General features: G+C 51.9%; 1 protein-coding gene across 3 annotated transcripts in view; it reads right to left on the reverse strand.

Annotated features, from left to right (window-relative positions):
- The window catches only part of SUSD4 (sushi domain containing 4), a 243,224-nt gene that overhangs the window by 11,721 nt on the left and 211,183 nt on the right, over nucleotides 1-20,320 (reverse strand). For all 3 annotated transcript variants that reach the window (XM_068279673.1, XM_068279674.1, XM_068279672.1), the window contains 2 exons: nucleotides 2,577-2,768; nucleotides 2,071-2,215 (listed from right to left, as the gene is read on the reverse strand). In XM_068279673.1, coding sequence (XP_068135774.1) covers nucleotides 2,071-2,215; nucleotides 2,577-2,768 — 337 coding nt within the window. The remainder of the gene's footprint in view (nucleotides 1-2,070; nucleotides 2,216-2,576; nucleotides 2,769-20,320) is intronic.

Raw genomic sequence — 20,320 nt, forward strand, 5'->3', positions numbered from 1 at the left:
TGCTTCTGAAGACAAGCAGATCTGTACTGCGCACGTGCAGGTCCGGGCTCACATATGCACGGAACAAATGCGCTCGTCTTCAGAAGCACTCGAGGACGCAAGTATTTCCGAAGATTGCAGAGGAGCCCCGAAGGCATGGAACGTCACCGGGGGACAGCGGTAGAATGAGGGCATGAGGAGAGGAGCAAGAAGGCTCTATGGGATCCAGAGGCCTCCCAGTCTATAGGTCATTGTCTAACTTATTTTTTATTTTGCGCCACTTCACATTTCCTTTAAGCACTGTACAGTCTACTTTCCCCGATGAAAAATCATTAAGGGGCTACAGAGATTGTACACATGTATGGTATAGCAAAAGAGAAAATACGGTAGATAGCTACAGATGCACAATCATCCACTTACTCCAACCAACAGCCAAGCTCACTGATCTTCGCTATGCAGATGCTAAATAAAGATGACAAAAACAGCACCCTAAGTCGATGATAAATGGTGTTATTACCTCCCCTTTCGGGATTACAGGTAGTCCCCGGTTAACGAACGAGAAAAGGACTGTAGGTTCGTTCTTAACCTGAATCTGTTCTTAAGTCGGAACATTGTGCCATCTCTGTCCCCTGTACCTCCTCTGTGCCACCAGTGTCCCCCTCTGTGTCACCTCTGCCCTTTGTACCTGTTTATACACGTTTAAAAGCCATTTTTTCTTTGATTTTTTTTTTTATTATTGATTTTCTCAAAAACTACAAGTCCAATTTGTAAAGAACTTTTTTTGACGTGTTCCCATGGAAACAGAGTATCCATGCCGTTCGTATCGGCAGGTCGTTCGTAATTCGGGGACTACCTGTATTACTTTACATTTTGGGGATTTTGGTTTTTGCCTCCATCTAAAATGTTCACTGTGACAGAACACACATAACAGGCAGACTTCCACTTTAAGGGAACCTGAGGTGAAAGACATATGGAGGCTGACATATTTATTTTATTTCCATCTAGTATTTATATATCGCCGATATCTTCCGCAGTGCTGTACAAAGTATATAGCCTTGTTACTTAACTGTCCCTCAGAAGGGCTCCTAATCTAATCCCTGCCAGTCATATGTCCATCGTAGGTCAAGGGCCAATTTAGGGGAAGCCGATAAACTTATCTGTATGTTTTTGGATTGTGGGAGGAAACTGGAGTGTCCAGAGGAAACCCACACAGACACGGGGAGAACATACAAGCAATGCGCATTAACTGGCTGTCCTGCTGATCCTCTGCCTCTAACAAGTTTAGCCATAAGCCCTGAACAAGCATGCAAATCAGATGTTTCTGACCAAAATCTGACAAGATCAGCTGCATGCTTGTTTCAGGTGTGTGATTCAGAAACTACTGATGGCAAAGATCTACAGGACAGCCAGGAAACTGGTATAGTTTAAAGGGGAACTTCAGCCAAAACAAACATACTGTCATTAAGTTACATTAGTTATGTTAATTAGAATAGATAGGTAATATAATCTCTTACCCACCCTGTTTTAAAAGAACAGGAAAATGTTTGTGATTCATGGGGGCTGCCATCTTTGTCATGGGGGCAGCCATCTTTTTGGTTGTAAGGAGGTGACAGGGAGCAGGATATCCTGTGTCCTGATTACTCCTCCCAGCTGCACACGCTAGGCTTCAAATGTCAAATTCAAAATGTAAAAAAACAACAACATCAGAAATCCCATCATGCTTTGCACAGCATCAGGGGGAAAATGCCTGGGCAGTTTTCTTCTGTGCAGCTAAAAATGAGGCTTGTATAAGAGAAACAAAGTTCTGATGCTGTGAAACTGTTAAAAAAGAAACACAAGGCTTTTCAGTGCTGCTGAGTCGATTTTTAGTCTGGAGGTTCACTTTAAAAGGAAAGAAATATGGCATCCTCCAAATGCCTCTCACCTCGGGTTCCTTCCAACTTGACAAAGATGAGAAAGAACCTGATCACCACTATTATAAGGAAGGCGGTCACAAGAGGTCCAGCTGACAAGAATTACACCAGTGATCCAGTTGATGAACACCATTATAAATAGTCCCTTATTCTTATTAATAGCCAGTCCTGCACCCACCTGGGAAGAAAGTGAGTCTTGAACTTGGTCTGGAAGCTCCTGGCAATGATGACCAGTAGAAGGACAAGGAGGACACTGCTTGCTGTGAAGGCCACAATCTTCCATGTTGTCAGCATCGTCTCTTGGCTGCTTGGCCAGGATTTCTCTGTACAAAGAGAAACAAGAACTTGACGGGTCCCCTAATCTACTGTGAGATATTAAAAATTATCATATTACTCTGTTATAATTGAAAGAAAAAACAACCTATAAATTACACAACAGAGTACAGAAAAGTGATAGACGAGCATAAGACACTGAACATTCACAGAAACAAAATATATAGTGTCATCTTGTGGTCATGTTGCGCACACACAGTCTAAGCATGAAAGCTGTTGTACATATATTCTAACAATGTGAAGATGTATGCTAGGTGCTGTATTCACACCAATGAGCAGGAAGCACTTTGGGGTTAATGTCACATTTTTATAATTATTTTTGCTGTCCTGCGATAGTCAGGGGAGTCTCACCGGAGCGGATGCAGTAGAGCGGAGTGGTAGGGAACCACTCCCCCGACTGGCAGGTGAAGTACTTGTAGTCATTGGACAGCATGTAGCCGGGGTCACAGTAGAACTCGATCACAGTGCCGTGGATGTATCGTTCACAGGGCTGCGGGTGGCAGATGTAATCGCCGTGGGCCACCATCGGAGGAAGAGGGCAGACTGCAAAACAAAATGTACAACGTGAATAACACAGTGCACATTACACTGAACAAGACAAACTCAAACCACAACCAGGGCAAGTAAAAAAATGAAAAGCAGAGGAGAGGACACCTGTTTCATGAGCCACATGTGCCTGTCTCTACAGCACAGCTTGCCTCCTCTCCTCTCTGGATTCAGCTGCTGGGCAGGGCAATCAGGTGGGACCATGTGCCACAAACAGTTGGAAGAACAAGAGATGCCAGACTACATATCCCAGAATTCCTGAATGACAGTGTATGGCATGTCTCCACATAGGAAGGCGGGGCTTGTTATTGTACACAGGAAGAAGATTTGAGTAATTGCACATAGCAAGATGTGAGTAATTGTATGACCTCTCTCAAAGATACACACCAGATGTATGTAGAGGAATATTTCAATTGCAATGCACAACAATAACAACGCGTTTCGCAGATCTATCCACCTTTTTCAGGAAGAGCCAATAGCTGGGGATTGTTAGGATGGAGAGCCCCTGTTTGCCTAGAGGAGCTCGAGCCTAACACACCCCAGCCATTGACCCAAAGAAGCAGGAAAGACCTGCGAAACGCGTTGTCCTTGTGTTGTGCAATAAAACTGAAATATTCTACCACAAACACCTGGTGTGTATCTTCGAATCAACAGTTTTTATTGTATATATTTTGAGCGCCTCCACCTAGTAGTTCTTCATACACAGAGGCTGGAGCACCCTCCCGGCCTTGTGCTCTGGTAATATCTGTACAGACAGACGTGCGACTCCTTGTGGGGACAGTTGTCACGTTTTAACGATGCGACATGACAGGCTGCTTCCTGTACAAATACAACTCTACCACCAAGACAGCAAGCCTGGCATGTTTCTCCAGTGTCCCTGTTCCCTTCCTGTGGGGCAAACTGTGGCCGACACCTTCTAATTGTCACTTCCAGCCCCGCAATGCTATGTCACATCCAGCAGTATAAGAATACACAGAAGTGTATCGGTGTGTGGGTGGCGGTGGAGAGGTTTACTGTGATTAGCTCTGTACTGGCAGCTTGCTGACCTGAACACTTTCGCCCTTGAGCGTGTGCCAGCGAAGGATTGTGGGAAGCTTAGCAATGGCTACCCTGCAGCATAAGCTGCTCTGTGACCTTTTGGACAGCGCTGTCATCGTGGCTCGGAGACCATCTGCAAACTGGAATACTGAGATCCGGCGGAGGCAACGCAACAATATCAGGAACAAGAATAATTTAAAGGAAATTACAAAAAAAAGTGTAAAATGTAAAATACATATTTATAAGAAGTACATTTATCCCAGAATAATATGCTTTAGAAATATGTTTTCTCCTATTCTGCTGTCACAAATAGGCAGTAGAAATCTGACAGATTTCACAGGTTTTGGACTAGTCTATCTCCTCACAGGGGATTCTCAGTATTTTCTTTATTCTTTACAAAAGCGCTCCCTGGAAAGGATCTATAAAAAAAGATACTAGCTCCCGCCTGAGAGTTCTATACACGGAGGGAGACACTGCTTGCTTGGCAGTTTGAAAAAGCTGTTATTTCCCTCAATGGGCTCTATTAACAAAACTTCTCATAAATGACTTATTTATCACCTAAAGGATAAAAATAACCTTTCAGCGCATCTACAAGCAAACTAATCACTGAAAGTAAGTTGTTCCTCATTAGCTTCATTTACATTTTTACTTTTCTCGCCTTAATTATATTATATTTTTGCTCTTTGAGAGCTTACAAAAGTAACACAGATAAGGTGAAAACAGAGGAAAACAGGTGAAAAAGCTTTGTGAATCATGCCCAATGCAGAGGTTCACAGACAGCAAATTGTCATGGCCATGGCCCTGACATCACACTGTGGGAGGGGTTTTACCACAATATCAGCCATGTACACCCCTATGATGATCTATTTGAGAAAAGGTAAAGATTTCTCACAGGAAAGGGGGTGTCAGCTACTTGTTGGAATGAGGTTCAATCCTTGGTTAAAGTTCCTATTTCAAGTTTTGGATGAGAACCGCCTTCCCTCAGGCAGAACACTAAGAATGGGTCCATCCTGACAATAAACATACAGTACCTCCAAGGGGGGGCCTGGGGCGAGTGTCATACGGGAGGCCTAGAGCCATAAGTGAAGGCCATATACCGGTACCACCACACTCACGGGCTTGTCCACTTCTGATGCAGTATGCCTTATTATTGTTTAAAAACTTGTTGAAGGCCACTAAGCCAACCAATATAGGAACAATTACGATACGTAATGTAATCAAACGGCCAATGGTACTACCATTCACTGTTTGATTACATTACGTATTGTAATTATTCTTACATTGGTTTTGTGGCCTTTAACTAACTGATGGGTTCTAGGCTGGCCTGGGATGGGTACTAGGCTGAATGGGGAGTCCAAAGTTTGTATTTCTATCCACACACGCTCCCCAGCTAGCCTAGCACCCATCCCCAGCTCCTCAAGCAGCCTTGTACCCATCCCCAGGCCAGCTTAGAACCTATTCCTTGCTTCCCAGCCAGCCTAGCACCAATCCCCAGCTCTCCAAGGCAGCCTGGCACCCATCCCCAGCTCCTCAGCCATCCTATTACCCATCCCCAGCCAGACTAGCACCCATCCCCAACTCCTCAGCCATCCTAGTACCCATCCCCTGCTCCCCAGCCAGCCTAGCACCCATCCCCAGCTCTCCAGCCAGCTTAGCACCCATCCTCAGCTCCTCAACCAGCTTAGAACTCCTTCCTTGCTTCCCAACCAGTCTAGCACCAATCCCCAGCTCTCCAAGGCAGCCTAGCACCCATCCCCAGCTCCCCAGCCAGCTTAGCACCCATCCCCAGCTCCCCAGCCAGCCTAGCACCCATCCCCAGCCAGCGGAGTACCCATTCCCATATCTTCAGCCAGCTTAGAACCTATCCCCAGCTCCCCAGCCAGCCTACCACCCATCCCCAGCCAGCGGAGTACCCATTCCCATATCGTCAGCCAGCTTAGAACCCATCCCTTGCTCCCCAGCCAGCCTAGCAACAATCTCTAGCTCTCCAAGTCAGCCTAGCACCCATCTCCAGCTCCCCAGCTGGGTCCAAAGCAGCCTAGCACCCATCTCCAGCTCCCTAGCTGGCCTAGCACTGATCCACAGTTTCCCATCCAGCCTAACACCCATCCTTAGCCAGTCAGGTACACATCCCTAGCTCCCCAACCAACCTCTACTTATCCCTAGCTCCCCATCAAACCTAGCACCAATTCCCAGCCAGTCTGGAGGCTCAAGCCTGAGCCCCCTCCAGCTCCAGTCCATGCTTGACTAACCTAAATGCCCCTGGGGCCCTCAGGCTGAGGCTTTTGCACGTTACCTTAATCTGACAATTGGCAAGCTTCATGTCAGTGCAGAAATTCATTACAAAAATGCAAACGGCATAGTACAGTAAAGCATGCTGAAGACGAAAACCTGAGCAATAAAAAGGGGGTTCGCAAAAATACAAGGTGCATCAAACAAAATGGGAAGATCTGAGTATTTGTAAATGACTGCTCAGAACACAAACAGCTAGACTTCTGTAGACCTACCTTTTACCACCACCAAAATGAGCATGGTATGGCAGGCATGACTGCGGGGCCCCCTTCAGGTGCGGGGCCTGGGGCGATCACCCCAATTGCCCCCCCCCCCTGATAAAAAGGCCTGGCCCGTCTCCAAATTCTCAGTTCTATAGAAAATCTGTGGAGGGAGCTGAAGCTTCACATTGCCAAGCAGCAGCCAAGTCACTAATACTCGGGACACAATGAGATTTTCTGTCAGATTAATTATTTCCAACTAATCCAATCTGATTTTCGATCAATTTTCCATAGAAGTGAACAGAAAATCGATTGTAAATCAGATCAGACATGCTGGAAATAATCTGACAGGAAACCTGACAAGAAATCTCATCCTGTGTACCCAGCATTAAAGAATTTAGAGAGTGCCTGTAAAGAGGAGCAAGGCCAAAATACCTCATGGGCAAATCGGGTGACCAGCTTTTGGGGATGTGAGAGGAAACCAGAGTGCTGGGAGGATACCCCTACAGACAGGGGGAGAACATACAAACTTCATGCAGATAGTGTCCTATCTGGGCTTTGAACCAGTGCCATCCGCTACACCACCATGCTGTTCTGTAACTTCGCAAATACATTAGCAGCCGCGTCTGCTCACAAACGCTGCAAACTCTGACAGGTTCTCTTCATATCCACTCAGTCAATCTACACAAAGTCACCAACCGTCTAATGAAGTGGAATGAACAGAATTGTTTTCTATGAAAGCGAGTTGCCTTCCTCCCTTAAATGCAATCAATTATTGAGCGGTGTTTTCAGCATCACACGTAGCGCTGAGGTGTCTCGCTGTGAAGAAATTATCTTCAGCTTAGTCAGAGCGGAGCGCGCCTGTCTCCGGTGACACCTCAGCGCGCTAATGTGCCGACACGTTTTCCGAGAGACACGAGAGCTCGTCTTACTCCAGCGTGGTAACAGAAGGAGACGTGTGAGGTGTGTAGCTCCTGCATCAGGAGGCGTGTGAGGTGTGTAGCTGCTGCATCAGGAGACGTGTGAGGTGTGTAGCTCCCGCATCAGGAGGCGTGTGAGGTGTGTAGCTCCCGCATCAGGAGACGTGTGAGGTGTGTAGCTCCCGCATCAGGAGACGTGTGAGGTGTGTTGCTCCTGCATCAGGAGGCGTGTGAGGTGTGTAGCTCCCACATCAGGAGACGTGTGAGGTGTGTAGCTCCTGCATCAGGAGGCGTGTGAGGTGAGTAGCTCCTGCATCAGGAGACATGTGAGGTGTGTAGCTACCGCATCAGGAGACGTGTGAGGTGTGTATCTCCCGCATCAGGGGACGTGTTAGGTGTGTATCTCCCGCATCAGGAGACGTGTGAGGTGTGTAGCTCCTGCATCAGGAGGTGTGTGAGGTGTGTAGCTCCTGCATCAGGAGGCGTGTGAGGTGTGTAGCTCCCGCATCAGGACACGTGTGAGGTGTGTAGCTGCTGCATCAGGAGACGTGTGAGGTGTGTAGCTCCTGCATCAGGAGACGTGTGAGGTGTGTAGCTCCCGCATCAGGAGACGTGTGAGTGTGTAGCTCCCGCATCAGGAGGCGTGTGAGGTGTGTAGCTCCCGCATCAGGAGACGTGTGAGGTGTGTAGCTCCTGCATCAGGAGGCATGTGAGGTGTGTAGCTCCTGCATCAGGAGGCGTGTGAGGTGTGTAGCTCCTGCATCAGGAGGCGTGTGAGGTGTGTAGCTCCTGCATCAGGAGGCGTGTGAGGTGTGTAGCTCCCGCATCAGGAGACGTGTGAGGTGTGTAGCTGCTGCATCAGGAGACGTGTGAGGTGTGTAGCTCCTGCATCAGGGGACGTGTGAGTGTTTAGCTCCCGCATCAGGAGGCGTGTGAGGTGTGCATCTCCCGCATCAGGAGACGTGTGAGGTGTGTAGCTTCCGTACAGGAGACGTGTGAGGTGTGTAGCTTCCATACAGGAGACGTGTGAGGAGTGTAGCCCCCACATCAGGGGACGTGTGAGGTGTGTAGCTCCCGCATCAGGAAAGGTGTGAGGTGTGTAGCTCCCGCATCAGGAGACATGTGAGGTGTGTATCTCCCGCATCAGGAGACGTGAGGTGTGTAGCTCCCGCATCAGGAGACGTGTGAGGTGTGTAGCTCCCGCATCAGGAGATGTGTGAGGTGTGTAGCTCCCGCATCAGGAGGCGTGTGAGGTGTGTAGCTCCCGCATCAGGAGGCGTGTGAGGTGTGTAGCTCCCGCATCAGGAGACGTGTGAGGTGTGTAGCTCCCGCATCAGGAGGCGTGTGAGGTGTGTAGCTCCCGCATCAGGAGGCGTGTGAGGTGAGTAGCTCCTGCATCAGGAGGCGTGTGAGGTGTGTAGCTCCTGCATCAGGAGACATGTGAGGTGTGTAGCTCCCGCATCAGGGGACGTGTGAGGTGTGTAGCTCCCGCATCAAGAGACGTGTGAGGTGTGTAGCTCCCGCATCAGGAGACGTGTGAGGTGTGTAGCTTCCGTACAGGAGACGTGTGAGGTGTGTAGCTTCCGTACAGAAGACGTGTGAGGTGTGTAGCCCCCACATCAGGAAAGGTGTGAGGTGTGTAGCTCCTGCATCAGGAGATGTGTGAGGTGTGTAGCTCCCGCATCAGGAGACGTGTAAGGTGTGTATCTCCCGCATCAGGAGATGTGTGAGGTGTGTAGCTCCCGCATCAGGAGACGTGTGAGGTGTGTAGCTCCCGCATCAGGAGACGTGTGAGGTTTGTAGCTCCCGCATCAGGAGATTTGTGAGGTGTGTAGCTCCCGCATCAGGAGACATGTGAGGTGTGTAGCTCCCGCATCAGGAGACGTGTGAGGTGTGTAGCTCCCGCATCAGGAGATGTGTGAGGTGTGTAGCTCCCGCATCAGGAGGCGTGTGAGGTGAGTAGCTCCTGCATCAGGAGGCGTGTGAGGTGTGTAGCTCCTGCATCAGGAGACATGTGAGGTGTGTAGCTCCCGCATCAGGGGACGTGTGAGGTGTGTAGCTCCCGCATCAGGAGACGTGTGAGGTGTGTAGCTCCCGCATCAGGGGACGTGTGAGGTGTTTAGCTTCCGTACAGGAGACGTGTGAGGTGTGTATCTCCCGCATCAGGAGACGTGTGAGGTGTGTAGCTCCCGCATCAGGGGACGTGTGAGGTGTGTAGCTCCCTCATCAGGAGACGTGTGAGGTATGTAGCTCCCGCATCAGGAGACGTGTGAGGTGTGTAGCTCCCGCATCAGGGGACGTGTGAGGTGTGTAGCTCCCGCCTCAGGAGACGTGTGAGGTGTGTAGCTCCCACATCAGGAGACGTGTGAGGTGTGTAGCTCCCGCATCAGGAGACGTGTGAGGTGTGTAGCTCCCGCATCAGGGGACGTGTGAGGTGTGTAGCTCCCGCATCAGGGGACGTGTGAGGTGTGTAGCTCCCTCATCAGGAGACGTGTGAGGTGTGTAGCTCCCGCATCAGGAGACGTGTGAGGTGTGTTGCTCCCGCATCAGGAGACGTGTGAGGTGTGTAGCTCCCGCATCAGGAGACGTGTGAGGTGTGTAGCTCCCGCATCAGGAGACGTGTGAGGTGTTTAGCTCCCGCATCAGGAGGCGTGTGAGGTGTGTAGCTCCCGCATCAGGAGACGTGTGAGGTGTGTTGCTCCTGCATCAGGAGGCGTGTAAGGTGTGTAGCTCCCGCATCAGGAGGCGTGTGAGGTGTGTAGCTGCTGCATCAGGGGACGTGTGCAGTGTGTAGCTCCCGCATCAGGAGGCGTGTAAGGTGTGTAGCTCCCGCATCAGGAGATGTGTGAGGTTTGTAGCTCCCGCATCAGGAGACGTGTGCATCAGGGGACGTGTGCGGTGTGTAGCTCCCGCATCAGGAGGCGTGTGAGGTGTGTAGCTCCCGCATCAGGAGGCGTGTGAGGTGTGTAGCTGCCGCATCAGGAGACGTGTGACGTGTGTAGCTCCTGCATCAGGAGACATATGAGGTGTGTAGCTCCCGCATCAGGAGACATGTGAGATGTGTAACTCCCGCATCAGAAGACGTGTGAGGTGTGTAGCTCCCGCATCAGGAGACGTGTTAGGTGTGTAGCTCCCGCATCAGGGGACGTGTGAGGTGTGTAACCCCTGCATCAGGAGATGTGTGAGGTGTGTAGCTCCCGCATCAGGAGACGTGTGAGGTGTGTAGCTCCTGCATCAGGGGACGTGTGAGGTGTGTAACTCCCGCATCAGGAGACGTGTGAGGTGTGTAGCTCCCGCATCAGGAGATGCGTGAGGTGTGTTGCTCCCGCATCAGGAGATGTGTGAGGTGTGTATCTCCCGCATCAGGAGACGCATGAGGTGTGTAGCTCCCGCATCAGGAGACGTGTGAGGTGTGTTGCTCCCGCATCAGGAGACGTGTGAGGTGTGTAGCTCCCGCATCAGGAGACGTGTGAGGTGTGTTGCTTCCGCATCAGGAGACGTGTGAGGTGTGTAGCTCCTGCATCAGGAGACATATGAGGTATGTAGCTCCCGCATCAGGAGACATGTGAGGTGTGTAGCTCCCGCATCAGGAGACGTGTGAGGTGTGTAGCTCCCGCATCAGGGGACTAGTGTTGGGCGAACATCTAGATGTTCGGGTTCGGGCCGAACAGGCCGAACATGGCCGCGATGTTCGGGTGTTCGACCCGAACTCCGAACATAATGGAAGTCAATGGGGACCCGAACTTTTGTGGTTTGTAAAGCCTCCTTACATGCTACATACCCCAAATTTACAGGGTATGTGCACCTTGGGAGTGGGTACAAGAGGAAAAAAAAAATTTGCAAAAAGAGCTTATAGTTTTTGAGAAAATCGATTTTAAAGTTTCAAAGGGAAAACTGTCTTTTAAATGCGGGAAATGTCTGTTTTCTTTGCACAGGTAACATGTTTTTTGTCGGCATGCAGTCATAAATGTAATACATATAAGAGGTTCCAGGAAAAGGGACCGGTAACGCTAACCCAGCAGCAGCACACGTGATGGAACAGGAGGAGGCGCAGGAGGAGAAGGCCACGCTTTGTGAGACACAACAACCCCGGCCTTGCATGAGGGCAAGAAGCGTGCGGATAGCATGCTTTGTACCGCCATGCAGTCATAAATGTAATAAAGATAAGAGGTTCCATAAACAGGGACCGGCAACGCTAACCCAGCAGCAGCAGCAGCAGCAGCAGACGTGATGGAACAGGAGCAGGTGCAGGAGGAGAAGGCCACGCTTTGTGAGACACAACAACCCAGGCCTTGCATGAGGGCAAGAAGCGTGCGGATAGCATGCTTTGTACCGCCATGCAGTCATAAATGTAATAAAGATAAGAGGTTCCATAAACAGGGAGCGGCAACGCTAACCCAGCAGCAGCAGCAGACGTGATGGAACAGGAGCAGGCGCAGGAGGAGAAGGCCACGCTTTTTGAGACGCAACCCAGGCCTTGCATGAGGACAAAAAGCGTGCGGATATAGCAATGCTTTTTGCCGCCATGCAGTCATAAATGTAATACAGATGAGAGGTTCAATAAACAGGGACTGGAAATGCTAACCCAGCAGCAGCAGACGTGATGGAACAGGACTAGGAGCAGGCGCAGGAGGAGAAGGCCAAGCTTTTTGAGACACAACAACACAGGCCTTGCATGAGGACAAAAAGCGTGCGGATATAGCAATGCTTTTTGCCGCCATGCAGTCATAAGTGTAATACAGATGAGAGGTTCAATAAACAGGGACCGGAAACGCTAAACCATCCCAGATGTTCATTGGTCATGTTACTTGGTTGGGGTCCTGGAGTGTTGCGTAGTCGTTTCCAATCCAGGATTGATTCATTTTAATTTGAGTCAGACGGTCTGCATTTTCTGTGGAGAGGCGGATACGCCGATCTGTGACGATGCCTCCGGCAGCACTGAAACAGCGTTCCGACATAACGCTGGCTGCCGGGCAAGCCAGCACCTCTATTGCGTACATTGCCAGTTCGTGCCAGGTGTCTAGCTTCGATACCCAATAGTTGAAGGGTGCAGATGGATTGTTAGACACAGCTACGTCATCTGACATGTAGTCCTTGACCATCTTCTCCAGGCGATCGGTGTTGGAGGTGGATCTGCACGCTTGCTGTTCTGTGGGCTGCTGCTGCATGGGTGTCAGAAAATTTTCCCACTCCAAGGACACTGCCGATACCATTCCCTTTTGGGTACTAGCTGCGGCTTGCGTTGTTTGCTGCCCTCCTGGTCGTCCTGGGTTTGCGGAAGTCAGTCTGTCTGCGTACAACTGGCTAGAGGAGGGGGAGGATGTCAATCTCCTCTCTAAAGTCTCCACAAGGGCCTGCTGGTATTCTTCCATTTTGACCTGTCTGACTCTTTCTTCAAGCAGTTTTGGAACATTGTGTTTGTACCGTGGATCCAGAAGGGTATAAACCCAGTAATTGGTGTTGTCCAGAATGCGCACAATGCGTGGGTCACGTTCAATGCAGTCTAGCATGAATTGAGCCATGTGTGCCAGAGTCCTACCAGAATCCTCATCATCCTCTTGTGAGCGTTGTGATAGTTGTTGTGATGCATCATAGTCGTCACCTTCCTCCTGGTCTGCTTCTGCTGACCATTCGCGTTGAATTGTGGAAGTCCAACGTGCACCGCTCTGGCCCTCGTCAGTGGTGGCATGAAATTCCTGCTCCAACTCCAGCTGTTCCTCCTCCTCTTCTTCGTCATAGCTGCTGGGGCCAGCGTTCCCTGAGGCGGATGGCCTGATGTTGGTACCATCACGCTGATCGTTTTCTCCTTCAGATTCCCCCAGTTGCATCATGACAGCTGTTTCCTTGATTTTTAACATCGACCTCTTCAGTAAACACAGCAGTGGTATGGTAATGCTGACTGAAGAGTTGTCACTGCTCACAAGCAACGTGGATTGCTCAAAATTTTGGAGGACTTGGCAGAGGTCCAACATGTTGGCCCAATCGGATCCACAGAAGCTTGGCAGCTGGCCGGATGCGCCTCGGTACTGCGCCGTCATGTACTGGACCACTGCACTCTTCTGCTCGCAAAAGCGGGCTAGCATGTGCAGCGTAGAATTCCAGCGCGTAGGGACATCACACAGCAAGCGATGGTGGGGGAGATTGAAGCGCTCCTGCATCTTGGCGAGTGCCCCCGAAGCAGTACTGGAAGTTCTACAATGTTTGGCCACTCGACGCACCTTCAACAGAAGATCGGCCACGCCTGGGTATGTCCTCAGGAACCGCTGAACTACTAGGTTCATCACGTGCGCCAGGCAAGGGATGTGTGTCAGCTTAGCCAACCTTAAAGCGCGAATGAGATTACTCCCATTATCACACACAACCATGCCCGGTTTCAGGTCCAGCGGTGCCAGCCACAAATCCGTCTGTTCCTTTATTCCCTTCCAAATTTCCTCCCCTGTGTGCTGCTTATCCCCAAGGCAGATTAGCTTCAGCAACGCTTGCTGACGCATGCCAACAGCTGTGCTGCACTGCTTCCACGATCCTACTGCTGCTGGGTTAGCGTTTCCGGATGAGGTACAGCTTTGAGATGCGTTGGAGGAGAAGGAGTCAGAGAGGTAGGTGCTGCTGTTATCCAGTGGGAGGGACGGCGGTGCAGCTGTTTGTGGCGTGGGCAACACCCGTGCCGTAGCAGGTGAGGAATCGCTGCCAGGCTCCACAAGGTTCACCCAGTGCGCGGTAAGGGAGATGTATCGACCCTGGCCGAACGCACTCGTCCAGGTGTCAGTGGTGAGGTGAACCTTGCAGGCAACGGCATTCTTCAAGCTTCGGGTTATTTTGCTGACCACGTGCTCATGCAACTCAGGCACTGCAGAGCGTGCAAAGTGGTAGCGGCTGGGAACCACGTAACGTGGGATGGCCACTGACATCATGCCCTTGAAGCTGTTTGTCTCCACCAATCGATATGGCAGCATTTCGCAGGCCAGAAGCTTGGCTATGCTGGCTGTTACTGCCACGGCCCGGGGGTCATTTGCTGGCAATTTCCTCTTGCGCTCAAACATCTCCGACACAGACAACTGAACCGTAGCGCTGCACACGGAAGGGCTGTTGGTTGTTGTGTTTGAAGAACACTGGGAGACCTCAAGAGCACTACTCCGGAAAGTGACAGTGTCAGCGTCGTCTGATGTTTGTGAATGTTGTGAACCACGCAATGGCTGGGCTACTGCTGCTGCTGAGGCGGGTCTGGTGAACCCAAGGGAGGCAGTGTTGTTTCTGGTACCCTGTCCTGACGCGTTTGCCCAAAGAGTGGGATGTTTGGATAGCATGTGACGGCTCATGCTGGTGGTGGAGAGGTTGTTAATACTTTTCCCCCTGCTCAGGCGGGTCTTGCACACCTTGCAAATCGCCATGGTAACATCCTCAGTGCAGTCTTCAAAGAAAGCCCAGACTTTGGAGCACCTGCCTCCTTGCTGGCGATTTCTGTTTGCTCCTCTTTTGCCTCTCACTTGAACTTCCACGCTTGTGGTGCCTGAAATTGCGCGCCGCCTACCTTGTGGCACAAGGCGAGCTCGTGCAGCAGTGGGTTCTTCAACAGACTCATCTGTGCTGCTGCTACGACGGCGATGTTCTCGTTCACAAACAAAATCTGGGTCTCTGTCCACATTGTCCATACCCTCCTCTTCCATCTCCTCAAACTCGTCATATGTCATTGTGGGCCGCCGCCATGGAGTAGAGCTCCCCACAACAACCTCTGCGCAGCACACTCCAACGTCGTCTTCCAGATCTTGTCGGCCGACCTCCTGCAATTGCAACCCCTCCTGCCCAAATTGCTCTGGGATTTGGGTTTCCGAGTCCTCTTCGGACTCGCCTTGTATTTCAGTGCGCGGTGCATTTCCCACAGTTAACGGTTGTGAATCCAGGCACAACATTTCTGGCTGTTCCTCCATTGACCTTTGAAAGGTGGAAGTTTGTTGGGCTGGGAATAGCTCCTGCGAATACCCCATTGTGTCCTGAGGTAATTCATCGGACTGGTTATCTGGCAGTTGTGTGCGTGGTGTCGCTGCCGGTTGTGTCAGCTTTGTGCCCACTGGCTCCTTGTAACTGGCTGAGGACTCGGACCTCGTGCGTGATGTGCTGGTGCTGCTTAACCCACTGCTGGACGCTTGAGAGGTCATCCAAGTAATTATCTGGTCCTGTTCTTTTGGATTTGTGAGGGTTGTTGTCCTGGACAACATGGGCGGTATTGAGTGGGTTTTCTTGGGTGCTCCCCTGTGGCCTGTACGTGAACCGTCAGGGGAAACACCTCTTCCCTTGCCCCTCCCTCTTTCACCGGATTTCTTCCTCATTTCACTTATCCTTACAGTACACGCTGACTGGCAGCAGTACAGTGGCAGTACAGAAATGCTATACAGTACCACTATTCCCAGCAGCGACACAGAGCACAATGCTATACAGTGACGGGTGAGCGGTGTACCACTATTCCCAGCAGCGACACAGAGCACAATGCTATACAGTGGCGGGTGAGCGGTGTACCACTATTCCCAGCAGACACAGAACAGTACACAGAATGCTATATAGTGTGGCTGAACGAGCGGTGTACCACTATTCCCAGCAGACACAGAACAGTACACAGAATGCTATATAGTGTGGCTGAACGAGCGGTGTACTACTGTTCCCAGCAGACACAGAACAGTACACAGAATGCTATATAGTGTGGCTGAACGAGCGGTGTACTACTGTTCCCAGCAGACACAGAACAGTACACAGAATGCTATATAGTGTGGCTGAGCGAGCGGTGTACCACTATTCCCAGCAGACACAGAACAGTACACAGAATGCTATATAGTGTGGCTGAACGAGCGTTGTACCACTATTCCCAGCAGACACAGAACAGTACACAGAATGCTATATAGTGTGGCTGAACGAGCGGTGTACCACTATTCCCAGCAGACACAGAACAGTACACAGAATGCTATATAGTGTGGCTGAACGAGCGGTGTACTACTGTTCCCAGCAGACACAGAACAGTACACAGAATGCTATATAGTGTGGCTGAACGAGCGGTGTACTACTGTTCCCAGCAGACACAGAACAGTACACAGAATGCTATATAGTGTGGCTGAACGAGCGGTGTACTACTGTTCCCAGCAGACACAGAACAGTACACAGAATGCTATATAGTGTGGCTGAAAGAGCGGTGTACTACTGTTCCCAGCAGACACAGAACAGTACACAGAATGCTATATAGTGTGGCTGAACGAGCGGTGTACCACTATCCCCAGCAGACACAGAACAGTACACAGAATGCTATATAGTGTGGCTGAACGAGCGGTGTACTACTGTTCCCAGCAGACACAGAACAGTACACAGAATGCTATATAGTGTGGCTGAACGAGCGGTGTACTACTGTTCCCAGCAGACACAGAACAGTACACAGAATGCTATATAGTGTGGCTGAACGAGCGGTGTACTACTGTTCCCAGCAGACACAGAACAGTACACAGAATGCTATATAGTGTGGCTGAACGAGCGGTGTACCACTATTCCCAGCAGACACAGAACAGTACACAGAATGCTATATAGTGTGGCTGAACGAGCGGTGTACTACTGTTCCCAGCAGTGACACACAATGACTGGGGGGGACCCTGGCTAGCGTGGCTGGAGCGCGAACTACCCTGCCTGCCTACCCAAAGCTAAACCCACAGACAAATGGCGGAGATATGACGTGGTTCGGGTATTTATTTACCCGAACCACGTGACCGTTCGGCCAATCAGAGCGCGTTCGGGTCCGAACCACGTGACCCGTTCGGCCAATCACAGCGCTAGCCGAACGTTCGGGGAACGTTCGGCCATGCGCTCTTAGTTCGGCCATGTGGCCGAACGGTTTGGCCGAGCACCGTCAGGTGTTCGGCCGAACTCGAACATCACCCGAACAGGGTGATGTTCTGCAGAACCCGAACAGTGGCGAACACTGTTCGCCCAACACTACAGGGGACGTGTGAGGTGTGTAACTCCCGCATCAGGAGATGTGTGAGGTGTGTAGCTCCCGCATCAGGAGACGTGTGAGGTGTGTAGCTCCCGCATCAGGAGACGTGTGAGGTGTGTAGCTCCTGCATCAGGGGACGTGTGAGGTGTGTAACCCCTGCATCAGGGGATGTGTGAGGTGTGTAGCTCCCGCATCAGGAGACGTGTGAGGTGTGTTGCTTCTGCATCAGGAGGCGTGTGAGGTGTGTAGCTCCCGCATCAGGAGGCGTGTGAGGTGTGTAGCTGCTGCATCAGGGGACGTGTGCAGTGTGTAGCTCCCGCATCAGGAGACGTGTGAGGTGTGTAGCTCCCGCATCAGGGGACGTGTGAGGTGTGTAGCTCCCGCATCAGGGGACGTGTGAGGTGTGTAGCTTCCGTACAGGAGACGTGTGAGGTGTGTATCTCCCGCATCAGGGGACGTGTGAGGTGTGTAGCTCCCGCATCAGGGGACGTGTGAGGTGTGTAGCTCCCGCATCAGGAGACGTGTGAGGTGTGTAGCTCCCGCATCAGGGGACGTGTGAGGTGTGTAGCTCCCGCATCAGGAGACGTGTGAGGTGTGTAGCTCCCTCATCAGGAGACGTGTGAGGTGTGTAGCTCCCGCATCAGGAGACGTGTGAGGTGTGTTGCTCCCGCATCAGGAGACGTGTGAGGTGTGTAGCTCCCGCATCAGGGGACGTGTGAGGTGTGTAGCTCCCGCATCAGGGGACGTGTGAGGTGTGTAGCTCCCGCATCAGGAGACGTGTGAGGTGTGTAGCTCCCGCATCAGGAGACGTGTGAGGTGTGTTGCTCCCGCATCAGGAGACGTGTGAGGTGTGTAGCTCCCGCATCAGGAGACGTGTGAGGTGTTTAGCTCCCGCATCAGGAGGCGTGTGAGGTGTGTAGCTCCCGCATCAGGAGACGTGTGAGGTGTGTTGCTCCTGCATCAGGAGGCGTGTAAGGTGTGTAGCTCCCGCATCAGGAGGCGTGTGAGGTGTGTAGCTGCTGCATCAGGGGACGTGTGCAGTGTGTAGCTCCCGCATCAGGAGGCGTGTAAGGTGTGTAGCTCCCGCATCAGGAGATGTGTGAGGTTTGTAGCTCCCGCATCAGGAGACGTGTGCATCAGGGGACGTGTGCGGTGTGTAGCTCCCGCATCAGGAGGCGTGTGAGGTGTGTAGCTCCCGCATCAGGAGGCGTGTGAGGTGTGTAGCTGCCGCATCAGGAGACGTGTGACGTGTGTAGCTCCTGCATCAGGAGACATATGAGGTGTGTAGCTCCCGCATCAGGAGACATGTGAGATGTGTAACTCCCGCATCAGAAGACGTGTGAGGTGTGTAGCTCCCGCATCAGGAGACGTGTTAGGTGTGTAGCTCCCGCATCAGGGGACGTGTGAGGTGTGTAACCCCTGCATCAGGAGATGTGTGAGGTGTGTAGCTCCCGCATCAGGAGACGTGTGAGGTGTGTAGCTCCTGCATCAGGGGACGTGTGAGGTGTGTAACTCCCGCATCAGGAGACGTGTGAGGTGTGTAGCTCCCGCATCAGGAGATGCGTGAGGTGTGTTGCTCCCGCATCAGGAGATGTGTGAGGTGTGTATCTCCCGCATCAGGAGACGCATGAGGTGTGTAGCTCCCGCATCAGGAGACGTGTGAGGTGTGTTGCTCCCGCATCAGGAGACGTGTGAGGTGTGTAGCTCCCGCATCAGGAGACGTGTGAGGTGTGTTGCTTCCGCATCAGGAGACGTGTGAGGTGTGTAGCTCCTGCATCAGGAGACATATGAGGTATGTAGCTCCCGCATCAGGAGACATGTGAGGTGTGTAGCTCCCGCATCAGGAGACGTGTGAGGTGTGTAGCTCCCGCATCAGGGGACGTGTGAGGTGTGTAACTCCCGCATCAGGAGATGTGTGAGGTGTGTAGCTCCCGCATCAGGAGACGTGTGAGGTGTGTAGCTCCCGCATCAGGAGACGTGTGAGGTGTGTAGCTCCCGCATCAGGGGACGTGTGAGGTGTGTAACCCCTGCATCAGGGGATGTGTGAGGTGTGTAGCTCCCGCATCAGGAGACGTGTGAGGTGTGTTGCTTCTGCATCAGGAGGCGTGTGAGGTGTGTAGCTCCCGCATCAGGAGGCGTGTGAGGTGTGTAGCTGCTGCATCAGGGGACGTGTGCAGTGTGTAGCTCCCGCATCAGGAGACGTGTGAGGTGTGTAGCTCCCGCATCAGGGGGCGTGTGAGGTGTGTAGCTCCCGCATCAGGGGACGTGTGAGGTGTGTAGCTTCCGTACAGGAGACGTGTGAGGTGTGTATCTCCCGCATCAGGGGACGTGTGAGGTGTGTAGCTCCCGCATCAGGGGACGTGTGAGGTGTGTAGCTCCCGCATCAGGAGACGTGTGAGGTGTGTAGCTCCCGCATCAGGGGACGTGTGAGGTGTGTAGCTCCCGCATCAGGAGACGTGTGAGGTGTGTAGCTCCCTCATCAGGAGACGTGTGAGGTGTGTAGCTCCCGCATCAGGAGACGTGTGAGGTGTGTTGCTCCCGCATCAGGAGACGTGTGAGGTGTGTAGCTCCCGCATCAGGAGGCGTGTGAGGTGTGTAGCTCCCGCATCAGGAGACGTGTGAGGTGTGTTGCTCCTGCATCAGGAGGCGTGTAAGGTGTGTAGCTCCCGCATCAGGAGGCGTGTGAGGTGTGTAGCTGCTGCATCAGGGGACGTGTGCAGTGTGTAGCTCCCGCATCAGGAGGCGTGTAAGGTGTGTAGCTCCCGCATCAGGAGATGTGTGAGGTTTGTAGCTCCCGCATCAGGAGACGTGTGCGGTGTGTAGCTCCCGCATCAGGGGACGTGTGCGGTGTGTAGCTCCCGCATCAGGAGGCGTGTGAGGTGTGTAGCTCCCGCATCAGGAGGCGTGTGAGGTGTGTAGCTGCCGCATCAGGAGACGTGTGACGTGTGTAGCTCCTGCATCAGGAGACATATGAGGTGTGTAGCTCCCGCATCAGGAGACATGTGAGATGTGTAACTCCCGCATCAGAAGACGTGTGAGGTGTGTAGCTCCCGCATCAGGAGACGTGTTAGGTGTGTAGCTCCCGCATCAGGGGACGTGTGAGGTGTGTAACCCCTGCATCAGGAGATGTGTGAG

Source organism: Hyperolius riggenbachi, chromosome 4 (assembly GCF_040937935.1).
Source record: "Hyperolius riggenbachi isolate aHypRig1 chromosome 4, aHypRig1.pri, whole genome shotgun sequence".
Taxonomy (NCBI): Eukaryota; Metazoa; Chordata; class Amphibia; order Anura; family Hyperoliidae; genus Hyperolius; species Hyperolius riggenbachi.